The sequence below is a fragment of the Hippopotamus amphibius genome, chromosome 2 (genome assembly GCF_030028045.1).
Source record: "Hippopotamus amphibius kiboko isolate mHipAmp2 chromosome 2, mHipAmp2.hap2, whole genome shotgun sequence".
NCBI lineage: Eukaryota > Metazoa > Chordata > Mammalia > Artiodactyla > Hippopotamidae > Hippopotamus > Hippopotamus amphibius.
The window spans coordinates 199,396,473-199,415,500 of NC_080187.1; the positions used below are offsets into that span (position 1 = coordinate 199,396,473).

General features: G+C 48.5%; 1 protein-coding gene across 3 annotated transcripts in view; it reads left to right on the forward strand.

Annotated features, from left to right (window-relative positions):
- Positions 1 to 19,028, forward strand: part of CGNL1 (cingulin like 1) — a 157,258-nt gene that overhangs the window by 133,422 nt on the left and 4,808 nt on the right. For all 3 annotated transcript variants that reach the window (XM_057723617.1, XM_057723616.1, XM_057723618.1), the window contains 4 exons: positions 2,575 to 2,736; positions 5,646 to 5,735; positions 16,856 to 16,939; positions 17,656 to 17,780. In XM_057723617.1, the coding sequence (XP_057579600.1) occupies positions 2,575 to 2,736; positions 5,646 to 5,735; positions 16,856 to 16,939; positions 17,656 to 17,780 (461 nt within the window). The remainder of the gene's footprint in view (positions 1 to 2,574; positions 2,737 to 5,645; positions 5,736 to 16,855; positions 16,940 to 17,655; positions 17,781 to 19,028) is intronic.

The following is a 19,028-nucleotide window of genomic DNA, read 5'->3' on the forward strand; positions in this document are numbered from 1 at the left end:
ATTCTGATAACATCCCCTCTGGTTTAGGGCCTTAGGATACAAGACTCCTAGTAAGAACTGAAAGTAGCATATTGACAGCACAGTTCTCTGGCACTGAAAACTAATCACCGCTATAGCAATTGGGTGGGAGGATTCAGATTTTAGCCAGAATGCCAACAAACAACTGGTAGGCTGTTTTAATTTCAGAAAATCAGTATCACAGTGACCCCTGTAAAGGCTTCCCTCTAGTTTTTGTATGATTACTTTGCTAGAATCTTCGGATTGGAAGGAACCTCAGAGACCCTCTAGTTAGATAAGGAAACTGAGATCCAGAGAGATTAGCTAAGGCCAGAGGGAGACCAGTGTTGTTTGTAAAAGGGCAGTAGTTCAAAAAAGGATTCCGTATAATGAAAACGAACTTCCTAGATTTTCTCAGTGGTCTAGCCCTGTGAGACACTATTTCCATTTGAATGGCAGAAACAGACACCTCATCGATCTAGAAGGAAACTGCAGTCAGACACCACCCTAAGTCAGGGTGCTGAAGTCATGGAGTTGTTTGAAACAAAACTGACTTAATAAGCCAAGGTCACTTGGGATCCTTGAGACACTCAGGCTCAACTCTGCTCACCACCCTCCACCCCATTTTGCTTGGGCCGAGTTCAAGCTCTCAGTAAATAAGAGCTGCAAGGGTCTGTCCACCTTAAGTGCTGTAGTACTACCTCCTTTACTTTTGAGAGAAAATAGGCATTTTACCTATTTTGCCTTTGGTATACAGCTAGCAAAGTTCTGGTGAAGATCATCTTCAACGAATTAAGACTTGGAGTTCACTGTCGTTCAGCTGATTTTCTGAATCCCACTTAGCGAAGAGCAGTTTTAACTACTTAAAGGTAGCACTAGGAGGTTTGGAAGTTATTTGCTTGCTCATGACTCCAGACACGGTACTACTTAGTCTCTTGTACATATCCTTGTTGAACACTCTCGGTATGGTAGAGCCCTTGCTCGGTGTCAGGAGGAAGCTGCTGGGTGTTGGGAGGCAGGAATGTGCTGGGCATTGGGGAGCATACCGAGAAGGAAGGGTGAGCTGTACCGTTTACCTGTCAGTCCTTCTGACTCTAAAACCCATGTTCTTTGGGGGGTATTATCTCATTCGAGTCTCATGACAGCTCTTTAAAGTAGGTTTTGTATGTATCCCAGTATTGCAAATCAGGAAACTGGGATGCACAGAGAAGTTTTTTAAAGACTTTTTTTTTTTTTTTTTTGTATTTATCTTAAATCTTTTAGTAGATGTGGAAAACATGCATACTTTTTTTTAAGCTCCAAGAAAGGAGTATTTTTGGAGGGGAGGGGAGATTTTTTTCATGTTCTGGAGTACCTTTGCATCTAAAGAATGTCTCATCACCCTTTTTCCATGGGATGATTTTCACTTTGTGCTTTCACTCAGTCACCACCAAAACCAGACGGGGGTCTTTATCTGGAGTTGTCTTCTTGAAGACTGTGCTGTTCTCTTAGAAAAGTCAGGTGTTCCTATCAGCCTCCAAGAGAGGAACACAGTTCCTAGTCTTCCCTCTGGGCTTCCTAAACTAGCCTAACCTACTGGGTCCCCAAAAAGACTATCTGTGAGGCTTTCCCAACTTTTCTGTGACGATCACCCCCAAAGCTGGTACTCTTTAATGGAGTTTTCCACTTGCTATCATATACTCCCTGAACGAAATTAACCCTTGGTAATTATATTCCCAAGACCTTTTAACTCTGTACCACCTCCAAGAAGGACGGAAGTTGAGTACAAATCAGACAGCCTTGGGCGTCACTGAATCAGCCCACAGAGATGTTTTAGGAGTACCTACTGTGTGCTGAGGTGCCTAGTCCCCTTGGGGCGATTCCAAAGGAGTAGAAAACGGAGACAAGCCTTTGTGAATCAAACTGCTGCACTTTCTTCAAAGCTGTTAGTTCAGTGCCACCTTGTGGCAAAACACTGTAAACAAAACACTGTAAATTATGACAGCTGATACTTTTCTAGAGACTAGTGGTTTTCACTTAATTTGCATGTTTATATTGATAGATTTTGTGCCTGCACGTTGCTTTGGGGTCATGATTTTAGCTTTTATCTTCCCCTGACTTTGAACTTCTGTTGAGAGAAGCCTGATACAGGTGGGCAATAGATTATACTCTAGGAAGCGCTTACTTAGTTCAGGGGCTTTCAAGTATCTTTGGCCATGACCTACAGTAAGAAAGACGTCTTGCTTTGTAACCCAGTAATACATGCATCAGTACAAATGTATGAATATCTGGTAGAAAAGTTTCACAAAACAATATTTACTTGTACCACTCTGATTCTTTTTCTGTTATATGTAACACGGACTAATATCTACTGAATTGAATTTGTAACCCAATGGGTTGCTCTCAGTAGCTGGAAAAATGGCTTCTTTTTCTAGGAGAGGAAACCGAGGCCCAGAGGAAGGTGGTGCTTGCTCACGGGCTTCTCAGCTCCAGTATAGTGGGGGCTGCCTGATCCTCTCTGGGGTCAGCCTGAATACTTCTGAGATCTCTGTGCTCCTCATGTGCCCTGATAAGTACCCCAGCCCTCCCTCCTTCCAGATGCGCCTGATGGAGGAAGAGTTGCGGGACTACCAGAGAGCTCAGGAAGAAGCACTCACGAAAAGGCAGCTTCTGGAGCAGACGCTCAAGGACCTGGAGTATGAGCTGGAGGCCAAGAGTCACCTCAAGGATGACCGAGGCCGCCTCGTCAAGCAGATGGAGGTCTGTGGGCCACACAGACATGAGCCGGGCCTGGGAGAGCGGACGTGGGACTTGGGGGAAGCAGCCTTTCCACGCACGCCTCCGCCTTTGGGGAGTCTTCGGTTTTTAGTCTCTTGAACAGCCAGACAGTAAAGTCATTTCTTGATTTGAGGAAGAAGCTGGTAGTTTACAGACTCATATAAGATGTCAGAGCTGGAAGGAATGATGGAAATAATTTAGTGTAGTGTCGCCATTGTCTCGAAGAGGAAGCAAAGCAGCGTCCAAAGGAGGTTAGATGATTTTACATGGGGGCACATGGATAGATCTTTATCTGTTGCTTTGGGTGGTGCTTCGAGCTACAGAGGATACAAGACTACTGTGAATCTAGAGGGGGGCTAAACCTTGGATCCAAACCACCCAGCTCCCAGGGACACCCAGCACTCATTTGTTGTACCATATGCGCCACTTCTGTTCCCTAATTCTGGCCCGTTTTCCCTCACAGATGATCCAGCTTTGCCAAAGCTAGCAGCAAGCTGGCCCAGGTCACTTTTGGACACATCATGTATACATGGTCCAAGACAGTCTATCAGAAAGTGCTCACTGGAGTCACCAGCTGGGGCGATCTGTTCACAAGATGAGAACACAACACGTTAGGAAAATGTGAATCAAGTAATAGAATCCAAATATGAACAGCCTACCAAAAATGACAGGAAGAACCTTAACATCAGTCCAGCTGGACTTACAAAAAAGAATAATCCTCAAGAACAAAACCAACCCCAAACCAGAAACACCCACCCCATCCCCATGTGCATCCCACATCCCAGTGGAATTTAGAGGAAACCTTAAAAATCAGCCTCAGGCCTATGGGAGAAGTTAACATTGTCAAGGTTTTGATAAAAGTCAAGACAGTGCTCAAGGCCAGGGAGACATAGCTGGAATTTGAAATCAACAGAATTCCTGATTCAACTTTGCAAATAAGTAGAAATACTTTTTAAAACCTCCAGGGAACTTAGTGCAGTTTATATCTATAGAGTGATGTTTCAACCATTAAAGATTTTATTAGATGGGCCCTTTAAAAGGTTTAGAATTACCTGGTAACAGTTTTATCTTTTGTTTCCCCCCCCCCCCCCCCCCAAGATTGCTGTATATTTTGCTAATGGCCTGGTTCTAATCTCATTAGGGGTGGTCATTTTAAGGCAAGCTAAGGTCAACCCAGGTAACTGGGAAGTGATTATTCTAGGGCCCAAACAGTCTGGTTAAACACAAGCTAAAGCCTTGTCAGGCAGTGACGTGAGAACCTTTGTGTAATGACCCTTGGCTTGACCCCTTGAAGTCTCCTGCTGGATTGTAGGCAAGAGGAGAACCCCGTGAAGAGGTGCTTTTAGGTGAACGTTGGGTTGTCAGGTCATCTCCTTCTAGAATATTCTGAGTAAAAAGAACATTTCCTTTGACTAACTCAAGGTCTAAAAGCAGTGGCATAGCTAAGCTGCTTTTGCCCCTGTGCAATATTTTAGCTATTTCTCCATTCATTATAAAATTCACAGCTTGCAAGACCCCACCGCTGTGAGGCACACCAGAGGGTGCTTCCTCCCCTAAGAGGCGGCTGGCAGGACTGTCCTGCTGTGACTAATACCTTGCTTGTTCTTTTGCTAGCACTTCACAGATTAATTCTCAGACTCGGGCTCTCTCAATGATGGCCATTGTCTGTAAACTCAGAAACTCAGGTGGCTGTTTTATGTAAATAGAGTACTGGTGGATCTTCAGTGATTCTTAGTGACACTGGCCTTGGAGGAGTCAGGACTCACTGAACAAATAGGAGGTTAGATGCCGGACCCGGCTCTCTGTTCTGAGTTGGTCTTTGGGACTCTTGACTCCTGGGAGAGAGCTTTCTGGGTTCTCTGTAGATTTTGCTCACGACATGGAAGGCATTCACAGACATTTAGTCATTCACATGAATTCTGTGAGTTTTATTTTTGGTGCATACAGAGGATTGTTAGCCAACTTTGACAATCACAGAGATAATATTTATGTACAGATGCTGCAGGCTCATAAAAACTCATAATGCAGATTGCTTTTAGTGTGTCTGGCTCATGGCTCTGGCTTAATCCAGACACATGACACGTTGGCTGGTGACAGGAGAAAAACACACGTACAAACCCTGCAGCCCCCCAGTTCTAGGTGGGGTGATTTGTGTTTGAAACCTTTTTTTTTTTTTTTTTTTTTGTACGCAAAGCTACTTGGAAGTACTTTCATCTTAACACTCAGTAATGTTAAATTAGAAGCCTGCAAGGAAGATAGAAATTACTATTCTTCTGTGGTGGTCGGTTTAGCAGAATGGGCCAGCACTGTCTTTATGTTATTCTGATGGGGATATTCTGCATGGTGCTAAGTATATGAGGTTCCCTAGAAGAAAAAGGCAGATGCAAAAGGCTTTTATAGACTCTATTCCTGGAAGGGTCTTGGAAACCCTGAGCAGGAGAGAGGAAGAACATTGTCCTGAGCTTAGAGTATTTAGAAAAGTGTGCCTTGGACGGTATCTTGGTTTCCACGTTGTTTTTTTTTTTTAACAGATACCTGTTAGGCTTAGGTAGATATTTGTAAAAGTACTGATTCATAAGGAAAAAAAAGGCTTGAAGAACACATGCTAAAATATCCTCAGTGCTTATGTTAGGGTTTGGGGTGATATTTTTTCTCCTTTTATGTACTTTCTACATGCACAATTATATTTTACATAATAAAAGCAATAAAACAGTTTTAAAAAGATGTACTTTGGACAGTATGAGAAAAAAGACACATCTTTCCCCAAACTCTAGTTCATGGTGTTCAGCTCTGATCTGTCCTTGGGGGTGGTCCTTCCACAGAGAAGTCCTTGCTCCTAAAAACTTGTACAGCACAAGTTAAACAGGATGTGTTTGTGACTTCTTTCTTAGGACAAGGTGTCTCAACTGGAGATGGAACTGGAAGAAGAAAGAAGCAACTCGGATTTGCTGTCAGAGAGGATCGCTCGGAGCAGGGAACAGGTACTATTCTATAGTTGAGTGATAAGTGGATCATCCTACATGAAAAAGGAGATGTGAGAGCTTAAACCTGAGGATTCAGCTGGAGGAGGGAGGGAAAGTCCGTGGCTTATGGAAATGGTGGAAGACGGGGTGAGTCACTAAGAGGGAGGTATAATATATAACATGGAGCATATAGAGTGGAAGTTTCCAGAGTGGTTATGGATAATGATGTATTAGTCACAATAGGCAAAGTGCTTTTAGAGCTGAGGCTCCAAGGATCATTAGTTTCACCAGCTTGCGTGTGAAATTTGGTAGCTCCCGCTGTATTCGTGCCAGGACGCAAATGATATGATGCAGTCTTCTCCTTTAAGAACTTTGCCAGCACATGAGCAATACGTACACCTGTGAGGCATTCACAGTACAGTAACAGTACCTTGCAAGTGAGTGCTTTTTGCAGTTTTCAAATGACAGGAGTTTCACGTATATTTGATCCCCATGGGAGCACTGAGAGGCAGCCAGGGACAGACAGGTCACACTGTCCTCACGTTGTACATAATGGCACTAATTTCCCAAACTACACTTGGTATGATCCCAAGGTTTTGGGGGTTTGTTTCCATTTTTTAATTAAAAAAAAAAAAAAAAATTCAGTGCCTAAGTCACATCCTGGAGACGGGGTGTCACATCTCTAGAAAGTGGTAGCACCATTAGCCGGTCACCATGTCCCCATTGCATGCCCAAACCATTTGACAAATAAAATGCGGAAATATAATGGGGCAAAGATTCAGAACATTCAGTGGTGGTTTTACAGAGAGTTTATATTCACTAATCTCAGCCTTTTATTTACATGGTATGTTTGGATACCCTATAGAAACCTCTGATGGGATGTACTTTCCGTGACAGCTTATTTGTCCGCCCAGCTCCTGAAAATGGTGCTAGTGGAATTGTACATTTAATAGGCATTTAGAAAACTCTTCACCCTTTGATTTGCTTTGAGCACTTTCTTAATTAAACAGTGCAAACAAAACCTAAAAGCCTTGGATGATGCTGACTATAATTTAGGAAATTATCTCTATGAAGGATTTAAGTAAAATATCTGAAATACAAATTAATACAAAATTAATATGGAATCTTCCCACTTTCCTCTGGTCACCCTTCTTCTTATTTACATGTACCACCTTTCCCTCACTTTGGGATGACCAAGAACTGGAGGTTCCAGCACTTAGGGACAATGCCATTCTGAGCGGGTAGCCCCTGTTCAAAGTTGAAGGTGATTCACTGGCTTCTCTTCCATCTGCCTTTGCTTTCCAATCTACAGGTTCTTTGCAAACAGATAAGATACTGGCACTACTTTGCTCCTGAGAGTGAAGGAAATTCCAACCAGAGGCTCCATCCACCCCCTCCACTGAGCTTAGGTTCTGCCTGCATCCTCCAGTGCTGCTTGCTATGCTAGTATCATTCCTCTGGAAGGGTGGCAGCCCATCTAACCTGAGCTTCAAAAGTTTAGAGAAAGACTTTCATGAAGACCTAACATTTGAGTGGAGAGCCCAACCTTGACATTTGAGCCCTAATAGTTCTTACTAAAGTCTGCATTTTCCAAGTTCTTTTACTGGTATAAAAGCTGTTTTGTTACGAGTTCCTGCCGGCCTGGCTAAGTAGCCCCCTTACCGTAGGGCATTTCAGGATCTGCTAAGCGTTAGTGATGATATGAGAAGTGGCCCTGAGTTTGTTTTGCTAACACTCCTTATGACTTAGGCACGGAGGAATGGTGGGGAAGTACGTTATCCTATCACTAACCAGGCGGTTAAAACCACCTTTCAGACCCAAAACAGAACACAGGCAAACTGAGCCTGAGGTGGTTGCCTCCCTTGGCTCAGCTGATGGCCCAATGCTAAGAAAGCACGTCACTTAGATCCGTTTGCCTTTGGCTTCTTCTCTCTCTTCTCAGCAGGGTTCATGGGTAATAGAACTGCTCTCTGTGATCTGGTCAAGGTTGAAAGTATTTTCGCTGAGCTAGAATCTAAAGTCAGCCTGGGGAGGAAGTGGAGGAAACGTACTTGTTCTGTGGGAAGGAGTCCCTGTCCTGCCTCCTGTGCTGACCCCACGTAGCTCCAGGAAATTCTCAGCCTCTCTAAGCACAGCCTCTAAGATCTGTACAAAGGAGGCTATTTGTCCAAGAGATTTCTGAAGCCTTTTCTGAATTCTGACATTGAAATGCTATGAGAAGATTTTATAAAATTAAGTGTCTGAGTCACTCTAACTCATTCTCTCCCTGTGTCTGAGTTTACGTGCCTGAAAAGATGGGTTTCACAAACGTCGCCAGCCTCTTTGCCTTTTGTGTTCTTTTCCCCTCATCTTTCTTCTTTGTCCTCACTGCGCTCTCTGGGGCAGGGCAGGGTAAGGCCTGGTGTCTGTTAAAAGTGGAGAAATTGAGCATCATGTTCCAACTGTTATAGGAGTTACTAAAACAAACTGCTGAGAGAACGTGGGGTCTCCTGATGGAGTGCTCTCTTCTGGCCTGTGCTGCCTTCAGGTTTATGAGAAAGGGTAGAGAAATGGGTTGATCAAATATACCTGCCTTATAGGAAAGCATTTACTTCTCACTGAAAGTCAAGGGCAATCGGAGACTTGCTTCTTGCCTCTTAGAGTAAAGGTTCAAGGAAGGGCTCTGAGTGTAGACAGGTGGGCCTTGATTCTGAAGTCATTTCAGACCACTTAGGTTAACTTCTAGGGATGTGCCTGCTGCCTTCTTGCCAGAATCAGAGAAATGGGAAGCTTTTAGACCTGAGACCCTTCTCCGCCCCCTCAGGTGCTGCCCTGTGATACCTCCTTCACAGGACATGTCTCCTGGAGAACAGGAAGTGGTGCCTGTCTGTTGTCTCCACCCTGATTCATAGCATCGGCTCTGGATGTCCTGCTGCAAACTACACTAAAGAGGGAAGGCGTGGGGGGACTTCAAGTCTTGGTCTCTTTTAACTAAAAAGTCAAAACTTGCAGTTCTTCTGTCTACTTAACCTCTGCATGCTCACAAGCTCCTCGTCTAAATCTTTCCTTCCTCTGTACATCTCCCGTTCTTTTTCCTAGTCTTACCGATAGGACGTAGGTGGAAAAACTAGAAAAAAGAGGTTTTCCGGTAGTTTTAGTGAATGGCCTACCCTATTTACAGAATCTTAGATCTGGCAAGGACCTCCAGGTTCATTTCCCCAGACTTTTTGTGCAGTGGACGAGAGAGCCAAGGACCAGAGTCACCTGTGATCCAGCCAGGGCGCACGGCTGACTCCCAAGGCAGTGTTCTGTCTCGCAGTGCAGGCAAAATGTGATGGTGCTGTGGTGCGTTTGAGGAGCAGAGGCATGCCTAAACAGTGCGTGACAATCAGGAAAAAGCAGCAGATACTAAATGGCAAGTGCAGGAGTCGGGCAGCTAAGGAAGGAGAGACCGTCATAGCAGGGGTGATGTGGGAGCTCTTAGGGGAAGGTTGGCCCAGAGCTGGCTTTGGAGAAAGGGTAAGGTTTAGACAGACTAAGGAATCCTAGATAGAGTGGAGGGTGTGAGCAAGGATTGGGAGATGGGATCTATTTTACATTCTGAGGAGCAACGAATGGACTGCTGTGCTCGGTTGGGTTTCCGGTGTCGGTAAGGGAGTAACAGGAGAGGCAGGTTGAGGGATTTTGAAAGGACTGTATCCTGAAGGCAGTGGGGAGCCTTGGGAGGTTATTGAGCAGACCAGTAAAGCATACACAGTGTTCTCGAAGGGGATAGGAGTTAAGGGCAGGAGAAGGGGAGCCTGAATGAAGCCTCAACTGGGCTGTTCCCAGGGACAGAGGACAGGAAAGGTGGTCGTGAGATCAGGCATTCCATACTTTTCATGTTTTTGTTTCCACTTATCCGACGCTCGGTAAGTGCTGGCAACATTATTTGTAAGTTCTCAGCCCTTCTAAGGCCTTCCTTTTTGGTACATGCTCAAGATAGTCCTAAAGTTGAAGGAAATTTGAATAAAATGGTGGGTGCTTTACTGGCTTTTGGTCTGTGTAAATCCAGAGAAATCCTTTTTCCTCTCTTTCCTCCAAAACTGTATTTCCATTTATGACAGTAACCTTCCTGAGGGTTCCCCAGGTGCTGGGCACCGTGCCGGTGCCTTGCATGCTTTCTTTTGTTGTTTTCAGGGCTTACAAGGCTAAGTGGCCGCCTAGGGTCTCAAGGCTTGTAAGAGGTGTGGACCCAAAGCCCACTGCCTCCCACCTGTTCCCATCATCCCAGCATTGGGCCGTGAGGGTGGTAAAAACACCCCAAATGTTTGGGTCTCTATTCCCAAGTTAAAAATAATGCCACAGTCTCTCTTATAACATAAGTGAGGATTTATGTTCACCTGACCCTCTCCTGACTCTCCTCCCACGTCCAGGATTCAGAGGGCCCAGCTTGGTGTTTTAACTGTGTCCCACAGGCTGATATTCTAGCTCCCCGGGCACTGCTGTGTGGTTGCTGGTGGCTGAGGGCATGCAGGTAACAGGAGAGCTGGGCCGAGGTAGAGAGGTGTTCTCTGGGCCATGGAGACCAGGATAACCCAGCCCAGCGGAAAGACCATTTGTTCAACCCAGGCAGCCCGCAGGCAAGAGGAAAAGTACCAACTCGAGAGCTGCCCTGTTGCCTTGGCCACTGCAGGATAAATCCCAGTGGATAAAGTTGCGGGCTTCTGCAGTCATTTTCAAGAACTGCTTCTGAGTGGCTGGCTCACACCTGCTCCTCAGTCTGCAGCAGGAGGATGCAACCACCAGGATATGGGCCTGGGAAACAGGGCTACTTTGCAGTCAGCGCGTGAAAGATCAGAATGGGATTTTTCTTTCTTTTTTTTTTCCTTGAATTAAAATGGTCCTGGTCTCAGAACTGCCTCCTATTGTAAAGGCTGCTCGAACACCCAGTGTGTACAGTTGGTTAATAATAATTTTCCTTTCTTGTGGTTGAGTATCATTTTTAGTCCTAGCCAAGAGTGTGTGCTCACCAACCCCTTTACAGCCAATGGTAAACACAGGTGATGGGGTTAAATATTGGTATGAGCAATCATAAATATCTCTGGCTTTTCATTAACCCCGAAGGCAGCTGCTGCGAATCCTGAGAGCTGGCTCAGGTCCCGGGGGCCTCTGGCATGAACCCGCTGGAATCTGATACTGTTATTTCCCATCAGCACGCTCAGGAGCTAGCCTTCTTCCAGCCCAGCTGTGATAAACTGCTGCCTCCAGCTCCCGTTCTGTGTTTCATTCCCCTGGAAAGTTTTTGTTGGGTCTGTTTAGTATTGTTGAAGGGTAAACAGCAACGTAAAGCACTGAGCGCACATAAAGAAATGTGCTCCCAGCCTCCGCTTAGTTCCCTGGTCCAAAGGAGGCAGCTGGCTAACCCAGAGGCCGTTTTTCTCTCCCTCATTCTCAATCTCTCTCTCTCTCTTTCTTTTTGTTGTTGTTGCCAATGTGGGCTCAGGTGAGAAGGATCTAATTTGGAATATTCACGAGCCATGAGGCCAGTTCTGGGGAATCACTGTGTGGAGGAGCACAGCTGAAACACTTGGGGTTTATGGGCAAACCCATCCTTAGGGGTCGTGCCCATAACACCACGTGGTATTCCTTGTGTGCGGCTCTGCGTGGTGTATTTTATTTATTTATTTCACACTTAATTGATTTTTTAACTTTTTATTTTATATTGGATTATAGTTGATGAACAATGTTGTGTTAGTTTTAGGTGTACAGCTTGTGTATTTCTTTCAGAATTCAGTGTCTGGCTCTCCTTTTTTGAGAACTGAAGGAAGCCAGTTGTGTTTGCCAAAAGCCTTGATTTTGAAAAACTGAAGGAAAATTGACTGTCCGGTGACAGTAACTGTTAAGTTTTATGGTCTCACATTTGTTCCTTCCTGTTCTTCGCTCTGATTTATTTTACACTTCCACTTTAATAGCCATCTTTCAAGGGAATGTGGTGGCGTATAAATAATTACTGTTTTGTTTTTCCTTTGGAGACTCACATTTGCCTGGGGTGCTCCAGGGAGGTCTTGAACCTGCGGAGACCTCCGGGATGCTGTTTCCTGAGTGCCCCTCTGCTCCGGGAGGCCCATTTCCCGGCAGGATCCAGAACTTCCAGTCAGTAGCACTGAGGGAGCAAGACTTTGACCGGTGGCCGCTTCTTTAAGTCGCAGCGTTTGTCCTGAGCCCCACCTGGGCCCAGTGCCGTGGACCCCTCGGCAGTCTTTAAATTCCTCTCCAAAGCTTCTCTGCCTCACACCCCTGGAGGTGCTTATTCCTTCTAGGCTCCAAAGTTCCCCCCCAGAACTCTTCCTCCTTCTGGGTTTTGTCCTTCATTGAGGGCCCTGGGTCCCACAGGCCTTCGGCCCAAAACGGCTCCCACCAGTCCTGAACCTCCCGCCTGGGAAATGGGGGCAGGAGCATCTTCCTCCGAGAGTCCTGGGGGGATGAATGGGCTCAGACACGGACACTCAGAGTCACGCTGCACCTGTCGCCAGGGGCTCTCGGTTCTCTCCCTCGTTCCTCGGGCCTGGAGCACCGCTGCGGAAGTCACCGCCCGCCCCGCACGGCGGATGCTGTGCAGCCGCAGGGAGCCCCTGGCCTCTGCCCGGTGACGGTCTGTCACTGCCTTCGGATGGATTTGGGCCTCACCCCCCACAGCAACTGAATTCCTCTCTTTCTCTCAGCAAGCCTTCAGGTCTTCCTTACCCCTTACCTTCTGGGGAAGGAATCTCCCTTCCCTTCTTTCTCTTTCCGTTCCCGCTCCCTCTGGGGTCTCCGAGCTACAGGAGCCTGTCTCCCCCCGAACCCTGGCTTATTCTCTCTCTCTCTCTGGCTCAGAAAAGTACTTTCTCCCACCCCCACGCTGCCCCCAGTGTGGGGCCTGGATCCGTCCCCCCCTCACTGGACGGTCGGCGCCCGTCACACTCCCATCCCGTTACAGGCCATCACCTGGAACTTTTTCCTCCTCGGTGAATCTACCCCTCTGTCTGCGGACTGACAGCTGTGGGCATCTGTCTTGCAAACCCTTTCCTCGAGCTCTCCAGCCCTCGAGTCAGAGCCGTCATCTGTCACGCTGGGGTTCTGGGGAAGCGGTGTTTCCCTGTCTCTGCCCTGGGGTTCCCTTCTCTGCCGAGCCTCTGAGAGCCAGCTTCATGGCCAACCTAGATGCCTTTTCCTCCGTCCTCGCCCTTCCGGGCTTTTGCGACAGGTCCGTGTCCTGGCTTTCTGCCTGCCTTCCCTCATGAGGTGGCTTGAGGCGGCCTTTCTCCCAGGGCACGGCTCCGGAGGCGCCTCATCCTTCCTACATTTCTCCTCTGAGCTCCCCTGTCCTGTGGCTTCAGCTGTCATCACCCCGTCTCCACACCTGTACCTGCAAACTCCCCTGGACTCTAGGGGTTTGTGGGGATGTTAATAGTACCTGCCGCGTCCGGTGGAAATGAGGTGACGCTATAAAAATGCTCAGTGTTTACTTTAGTAAGTGCAGTGCAGGTTTCCCTGTGGCCCCTGTGTGACAGGTCTCCGTCTGCCTCACCACCTGAGCCCTTAGCCCGTCCCCTCGCCTCCCCACGTGTCCACCTCAGTGCTCTTGATTCTTCCAGCGCTCCCTTTTTCTTTTTTTAAGATTTATGTATTTCATTTTTATTTTTTATTTTTGGCTGCATTGGGTCTTCATTGCTGCGCGTGGGCTTTCTCTAGTTGTGGCGCGTGGGCTCTGCTCTTCGCTGCGGTGCACGGGTTTCTCATTGCGGTAGCTTCTCTTGTTACGGAGCACGGGCTCTAGGTGCGCGGGCTTCATCAGTTGTGCCGTGTGGGCTCAGTAGTTGTGGCACGTGGGCTCTAGAGCGCAGGCTCAGTAGTTGTGGCACACGGGCTTCGTTGCTCCAAGGCATGTGGGATCTTCCCAGACCAAGGATTGAACCCGTGTTCTCTGCGTTGGCAGGTGGATTCTTAGCCACTGCGCCACCAGGGAAGCCTGTCCCTTCCTCTTTCTTAACTCCTGCCTTTTCTCGTTGGTGGTCCCCGGCTAGGAAAGCTGCACCTCCTCTTCTGCCCCCTCCCCGCCCTGCCTGACCCTGACCTCCCTCTGAGCCCTCAGCTCAGTGTCCCTTGCTCTGGAGAATTTCCCTGACCCTCCAAGTCTGGGCTGTGACCACTGCTGCACACCCCATCCCAACACACTGTCTTTCCCCATTGCAGCGACACTGACCACAGGGACAGGGCTTGCTCATTGGTTCCCCGCGAGCCTATAATGAGGTCAGGTACTGTCTTTTTGTCACGCTATCTAGGCTAAGGCTGATAATACAGTCTGAACAAATGAATGGTCCGACCCCATCATTCCAAGACCACCCCCCGCCACCGAGCACACAAGCATCTATGTTCACAAACACATGCTCCCTCTCACCCTGACAGAGTGGGTCTTTTCTGGGGACACTCCTAGAGGTCTGGAGAGATGCGATGGCTGCTGTAGCTGAAGGATGGAGGCAGGGGCCTGTGGCTGCCTTAGGAGAGCCACACGGTGCCCCACAGTGGGGAGGAGGCACTACGTGTGCTTTCACTGTGTCATAGGCCAGCTCCAAGGGCCTTACAGGCCACCCTGTTCAGCTTCCTCATTTAGAAGTGAGGCATCCACATCCCAGAGGTAATAAGACAGCCAAGGTCACGTGCAGGTGGATGCAGAGCCAGGAAGAGAAGCCGGGCCACTGCTGCCTGTCTGTGTCATTGCTTCCCATCACAGTGAAAGTTTACCCGTGTCCTCAGTGAGGTCCTGGCCTCACGCCTGGTCCTAGCAGGCACGAAGAGAACAGTTTCCCCCAAGAGGCACACCATGGTCATGTGGCCCAGCTGTGCGGATGACCTCCATGGGGGTGTTGATGGTTCCGAGTGGGGCTGTGAGGCTGCATTCATTACCTGTGGACTTGGTGCTCATAGAGCCGTTACAGGAATCGTTCTGGGCCCCCTTTGCAGCATGTGATTCCTGAGGGCCTTGGGGCCAGGCAGGGGGTGTGGGCCTTGGGAGGAGTTTCATGTGCTCTGCCCTGCTGACCTGTACGCAGCTGGTGTTTTTTTCCCTGCTGCGTACAAGGATGCCCTAAGGAGATCGACTACCTCCTGAATCTTGGTTTTTACGTGACAGCTGTATCTAAACCCTAAGTCTGTTTGAAGCCTTTTCATTGAGTCAGTCTAGAGAGCCAGAGCAGGTGGGGTAGTGGGCTGTGAGTAGACACAGCCTGGGTTCTGGTCCTCCTCCCTCCAGTTATGTGGATAACTGCCCTGGACCTCCGTGTCCTGTGCTGTAAAATTCAGAACCCCTGTGACTTAGAAGCCTGCCAGTCAGAAATGCAAAAATGTGAACTTTTTTTTTTTTTTGGACCACACAGGTTCACCCTCCTCTGTGGGCAGGGTCCTGGCTTCCTCCCGTGGTACTGAGCTCTCTATGTCTCAGCCCTGCCCATCTCCAGCTTCATTCCTTAGCACTCCCTGTCACCCACTCTGGGCCAGCCACTGCTCTGCTTGTCACTCGGTGCATACGCCGTGGTCGGGACAGTGGGAGGTGCAAGCCTAGCCCTTCGTGGTGGGGTCTCCTCTCATTATTCCTGGGACCCTCAGGTCTTGCACTCCGGGTGGATGGTAGGGAAGGGGTGAGCTTATGTTTTACTCACTAGGGTGCTTGTACAGGTGGTGAAAATCCAGGTCAAGGCAGAGCAGGGTGAGATGGTTACAGGTGCTCCCCAGGCATCCAGGGACTCCTGTGCGCACACCTCTTACCTCGGTTGGACCCTGACCTTAAGAAGGAGCAGGCAGTTTTATTTTCCTGGCTCGCCTTCTTAGTTCCCTGGGCTTCTCCAGGCCACCCTCTGCTGGACGGTTCTGGGAAAGGGTCTGGGGCCTCTGTCTCTGAAGTGCATTTCACTGTTGCTGAAGGCCCACTGGGGACGGGGATGGAGATGCTGATAGGCTGGCAATGGGATTTCTTTCCAGATGCCGCTCAGCTAGGCTCATTTCCTCTTAATATAGAAGAAATCCTCGGTGAGCTTAGCCTTTGCCAGGGCACCTGGAGTGTTCTCGCTGACTTCTGTTTCTGGCATAAGAAGGGAGAAATCTAGCGGCGTGTGAGATGTGCTGACTACAGAAGCCTTTGCTGAAGCTTGAACTTGCAGTGCAGCAGTCAGGAGCTCAGGGGACTGCCAGCTACTTGTGCAGATCCCTGGCAAGTTGGGTGACTGACTCGTTCCAGTTTGCCTGGGACTACCCCAGTTTTAGCATTCCACGTCACATGTCCTGAGCACATCCTTGTCCTGGGCAAGCTGGGATGGTTGGTCACCATCCAAGTGGATTAACTTCTCCCAGCCCCGATGTCCTCATTGGGGATATTACCAAGGTCGTAGGGTGGTTGTGGGGATGTCGTCGGATAGTCCGGGGGGAGTGCTGAGCAGGTGTAGCAGTTCTCTAGGGCAGCTGTATCAAAGCACGGTAAGCTAGGTGGCCTAGAACAACCAAAATGTGTTGTCTCAAGTTCTGGAGGCCAACAGTCTGAAAGCAAAGTTTCAGCAGGGCCATGTTCCCTCTGGACCTGTAGGAGAATCCTTCCTTGCATCCTCCTAGCTTCTGGTAGTTTGCTGGCAATCTTTGGTGCTCCTTGACTTGGAGATGCCTCACTCCAATCCTCTGTGTTCACATGGCATTCTCCCTGTGCGTGTCTTGCCTCTGTGTGTGTCTGTCTCTGCATTCAAACTTCCCTTTTTTGTAAGGACAGCAGTCATACTGGTTTAGAGCCCACCCTAATGACCTCAGTTTAACTTGATTAGCTCTGTGAAGATCCTAGTTCTAAATAAGGTCACAACTGAGGTTCTAGGGGTTAGGACTTTAATATACCTTTTGGGGGGGACATGACTCAACCCGTAACAGCAGGGTTAACTATGACAATTATTGATATGTGTGTCATTATTGTTGCAATCATTGAGAAGTCAAAAATATCTGAGAAATAGCTCTAGCATTCAAGAGGAGAAGACAGGAGGCCCCTGTCATGAAGAGCAGCTGACTTGGTTGTTGGAATTTGTACCTGGGATCCATTTCAGCACAGAGGGCATATAGCAGGAACAAGCCCTCTAACCTCTGGGGTTTTGTTCTGTGTGGTGTAGATGGAGCAGATGCGGAATGAGCTACTTCAGGAGCGAGCCACGAAGCAAGACTTGGAGTGTGACAAGATTTCCCTGGAAAGACAGGTGAGGGCAGCTGGCCCCGTGAGCCCCTCCCTCCCCTCCCTCCTCACGGCTTGGGACTAGAGCCCCTTTGGTTGAGCCTTCTTTGCACAGCACCCCCAGGAACTCTGGGGTGTAACTCACCGGAGAGGTAGAGGTGTTTCTAAGGCCTTTTTCAGAAAGGCTATTCTTAATAATATTAAATGTGCTTGGGACTTTAGCAGCTAGGGAGAGGTAGAATTGCAAGTGTTGTTTTCTAGATCCTAAAGAGGGCTAAATTTGAATGAAAAGAGAATAATAAAGAACCAGTGTCCTCAGACACAGGAGTTGCTAACAAACCTTACTTGTGGCACTATTTCTTTTACAAGCCATTCATGTTAGTTCTTCACTGAATGTGATGTACGATATTGCCGAAGGAGCCTATTTCTCCTGTCTCGCCCCAAAAGGCTTATAAAAGGCCAAGGTCAAGCTCATGTGTCTGACATCCAGGACTCTTAGGACATGCCAAAGATTTCACTCAGGCTTATCAGGAATGTGATAGAATCTCTTCTTTTGGCTTGGCAGAGCATGAGTGCAAAGCTTTTCCCTGGAAGCATCCCCAGGTCCCCTGGGGCCATACATCCTAAGGTGGAAAGCAGGCTTACCCTAGTAACCGACCCAACACTGGCCCACCCTGTGCTCTGCTCTGCGCAGAAGGTGTGGCAGATATAGCCCCTCACAGTCTCCCTGTCTGATTCCAGAACAAGGACTTAAAGAGCCGGATTATCCACCTGGAAGGTTCCTATAGGTCCAGCAAAGAGGGGCTGGTGGTGCAGATGGAGGCCAGGATTGCGGAGTTGGAGGACCGTCTGGAGAGTGAGGAGAGGTAAGCCGGGCCCAGCTGTGATGCAGAGGCCCTGGTGGGCAGTGGGCATCACATTACAAAGTGCTTTCATGCTGGTATCTCTCCCCATCCTCGTAAGGCTGTGAGGAAGGCAGAGCAAGTATAACCTTGCTGGAAAATCGTTTCCATTTCACAGATGAGAAAACTGAGACCCACTAAACAAAGTAAGTAACTTGGGAAAGGTAGCCTGGCAGAATATTGATGTAGCAGGACCAAAACTTGGGACCCCCCACGGCTCAGTTCTAAGCTGCTCCTTTCCCCACACCTTAAACAGAACAGGCTGCCTTATAAGTTACTGAGTTTCAGCTGGAGTAGAGGTAAGGGGGCTGTCTCTGCTCTGGGGGCAGGTTGTATTCAAGCAGACGTGAGTGGCCATCTCTCAGAGATGGGTGTGTGGGTGGGAGGGACACAGGATCAGATGAACACACCCCTTTCCTGCCCCGTGATTCTCTGCAGCATGTCCTCAGACCACAGCCTGGGGGCCGGCACCAGGTTGAACTTGACCTGCCTCAGTTGTTTGGGTTTTTTTTAATTAATTTATTTATTGGCTGGCATTGGGTCTTCACTGCTGCATGCGGGTTTTGTCTAGTTGTGGAGAGTGGGGGCTACTCTTCATTGCAGTGTGTGGGCTTCTCAGTACAGTGGCTTCTCTTTTTGCAGAGCATAGGCTTTAGGTGCATGGGCTTCAGTAGTTGTGGCACGCGGGTTCTAGAGTGAGGCTCAGTAGTTGTGGTGCACAGGCTTAGTTGCTCTGTGGCATGTGGGATCTTCCCAGACCAGGGATCAAACCCGTGTCCCCTGCATTGGCAGGTGGATTCTTAACCACTGCGCCACCAAGGAAGTCCTGCTGCCTCAGTTCTTACTCATGGCCCCTCACCTTCCTAAGAAGCAGTGTGTATGTGGATGTGTGTGCATAGAGTGCTTTACATTATCCATTTTCTGTAGGACTTTTGGGACTGGGCCAGGGCAGCCTGGAGTAAACTCCAGACATTCACAGCCTGGCAGTCTGTGACCCTCTGCCTTACCAGGTGAAGCCCAGCACTCAGGGCAGGTCTGGCTCCGGCTCAGCCTCTCTCTGGCACTGCAGCCTTGGGCCAAGTAACTCCCCGCTCAGAGCCCCTGTTTCCTCATCTGTCCAATGAGCAGCTCTTTCCGTACAGTCGTGAGTCTCTCTGACCCTGAGTCTACCAGGCAGCCCTGGGCTAGCCTCCTACGGGGCTGGGATGAAAT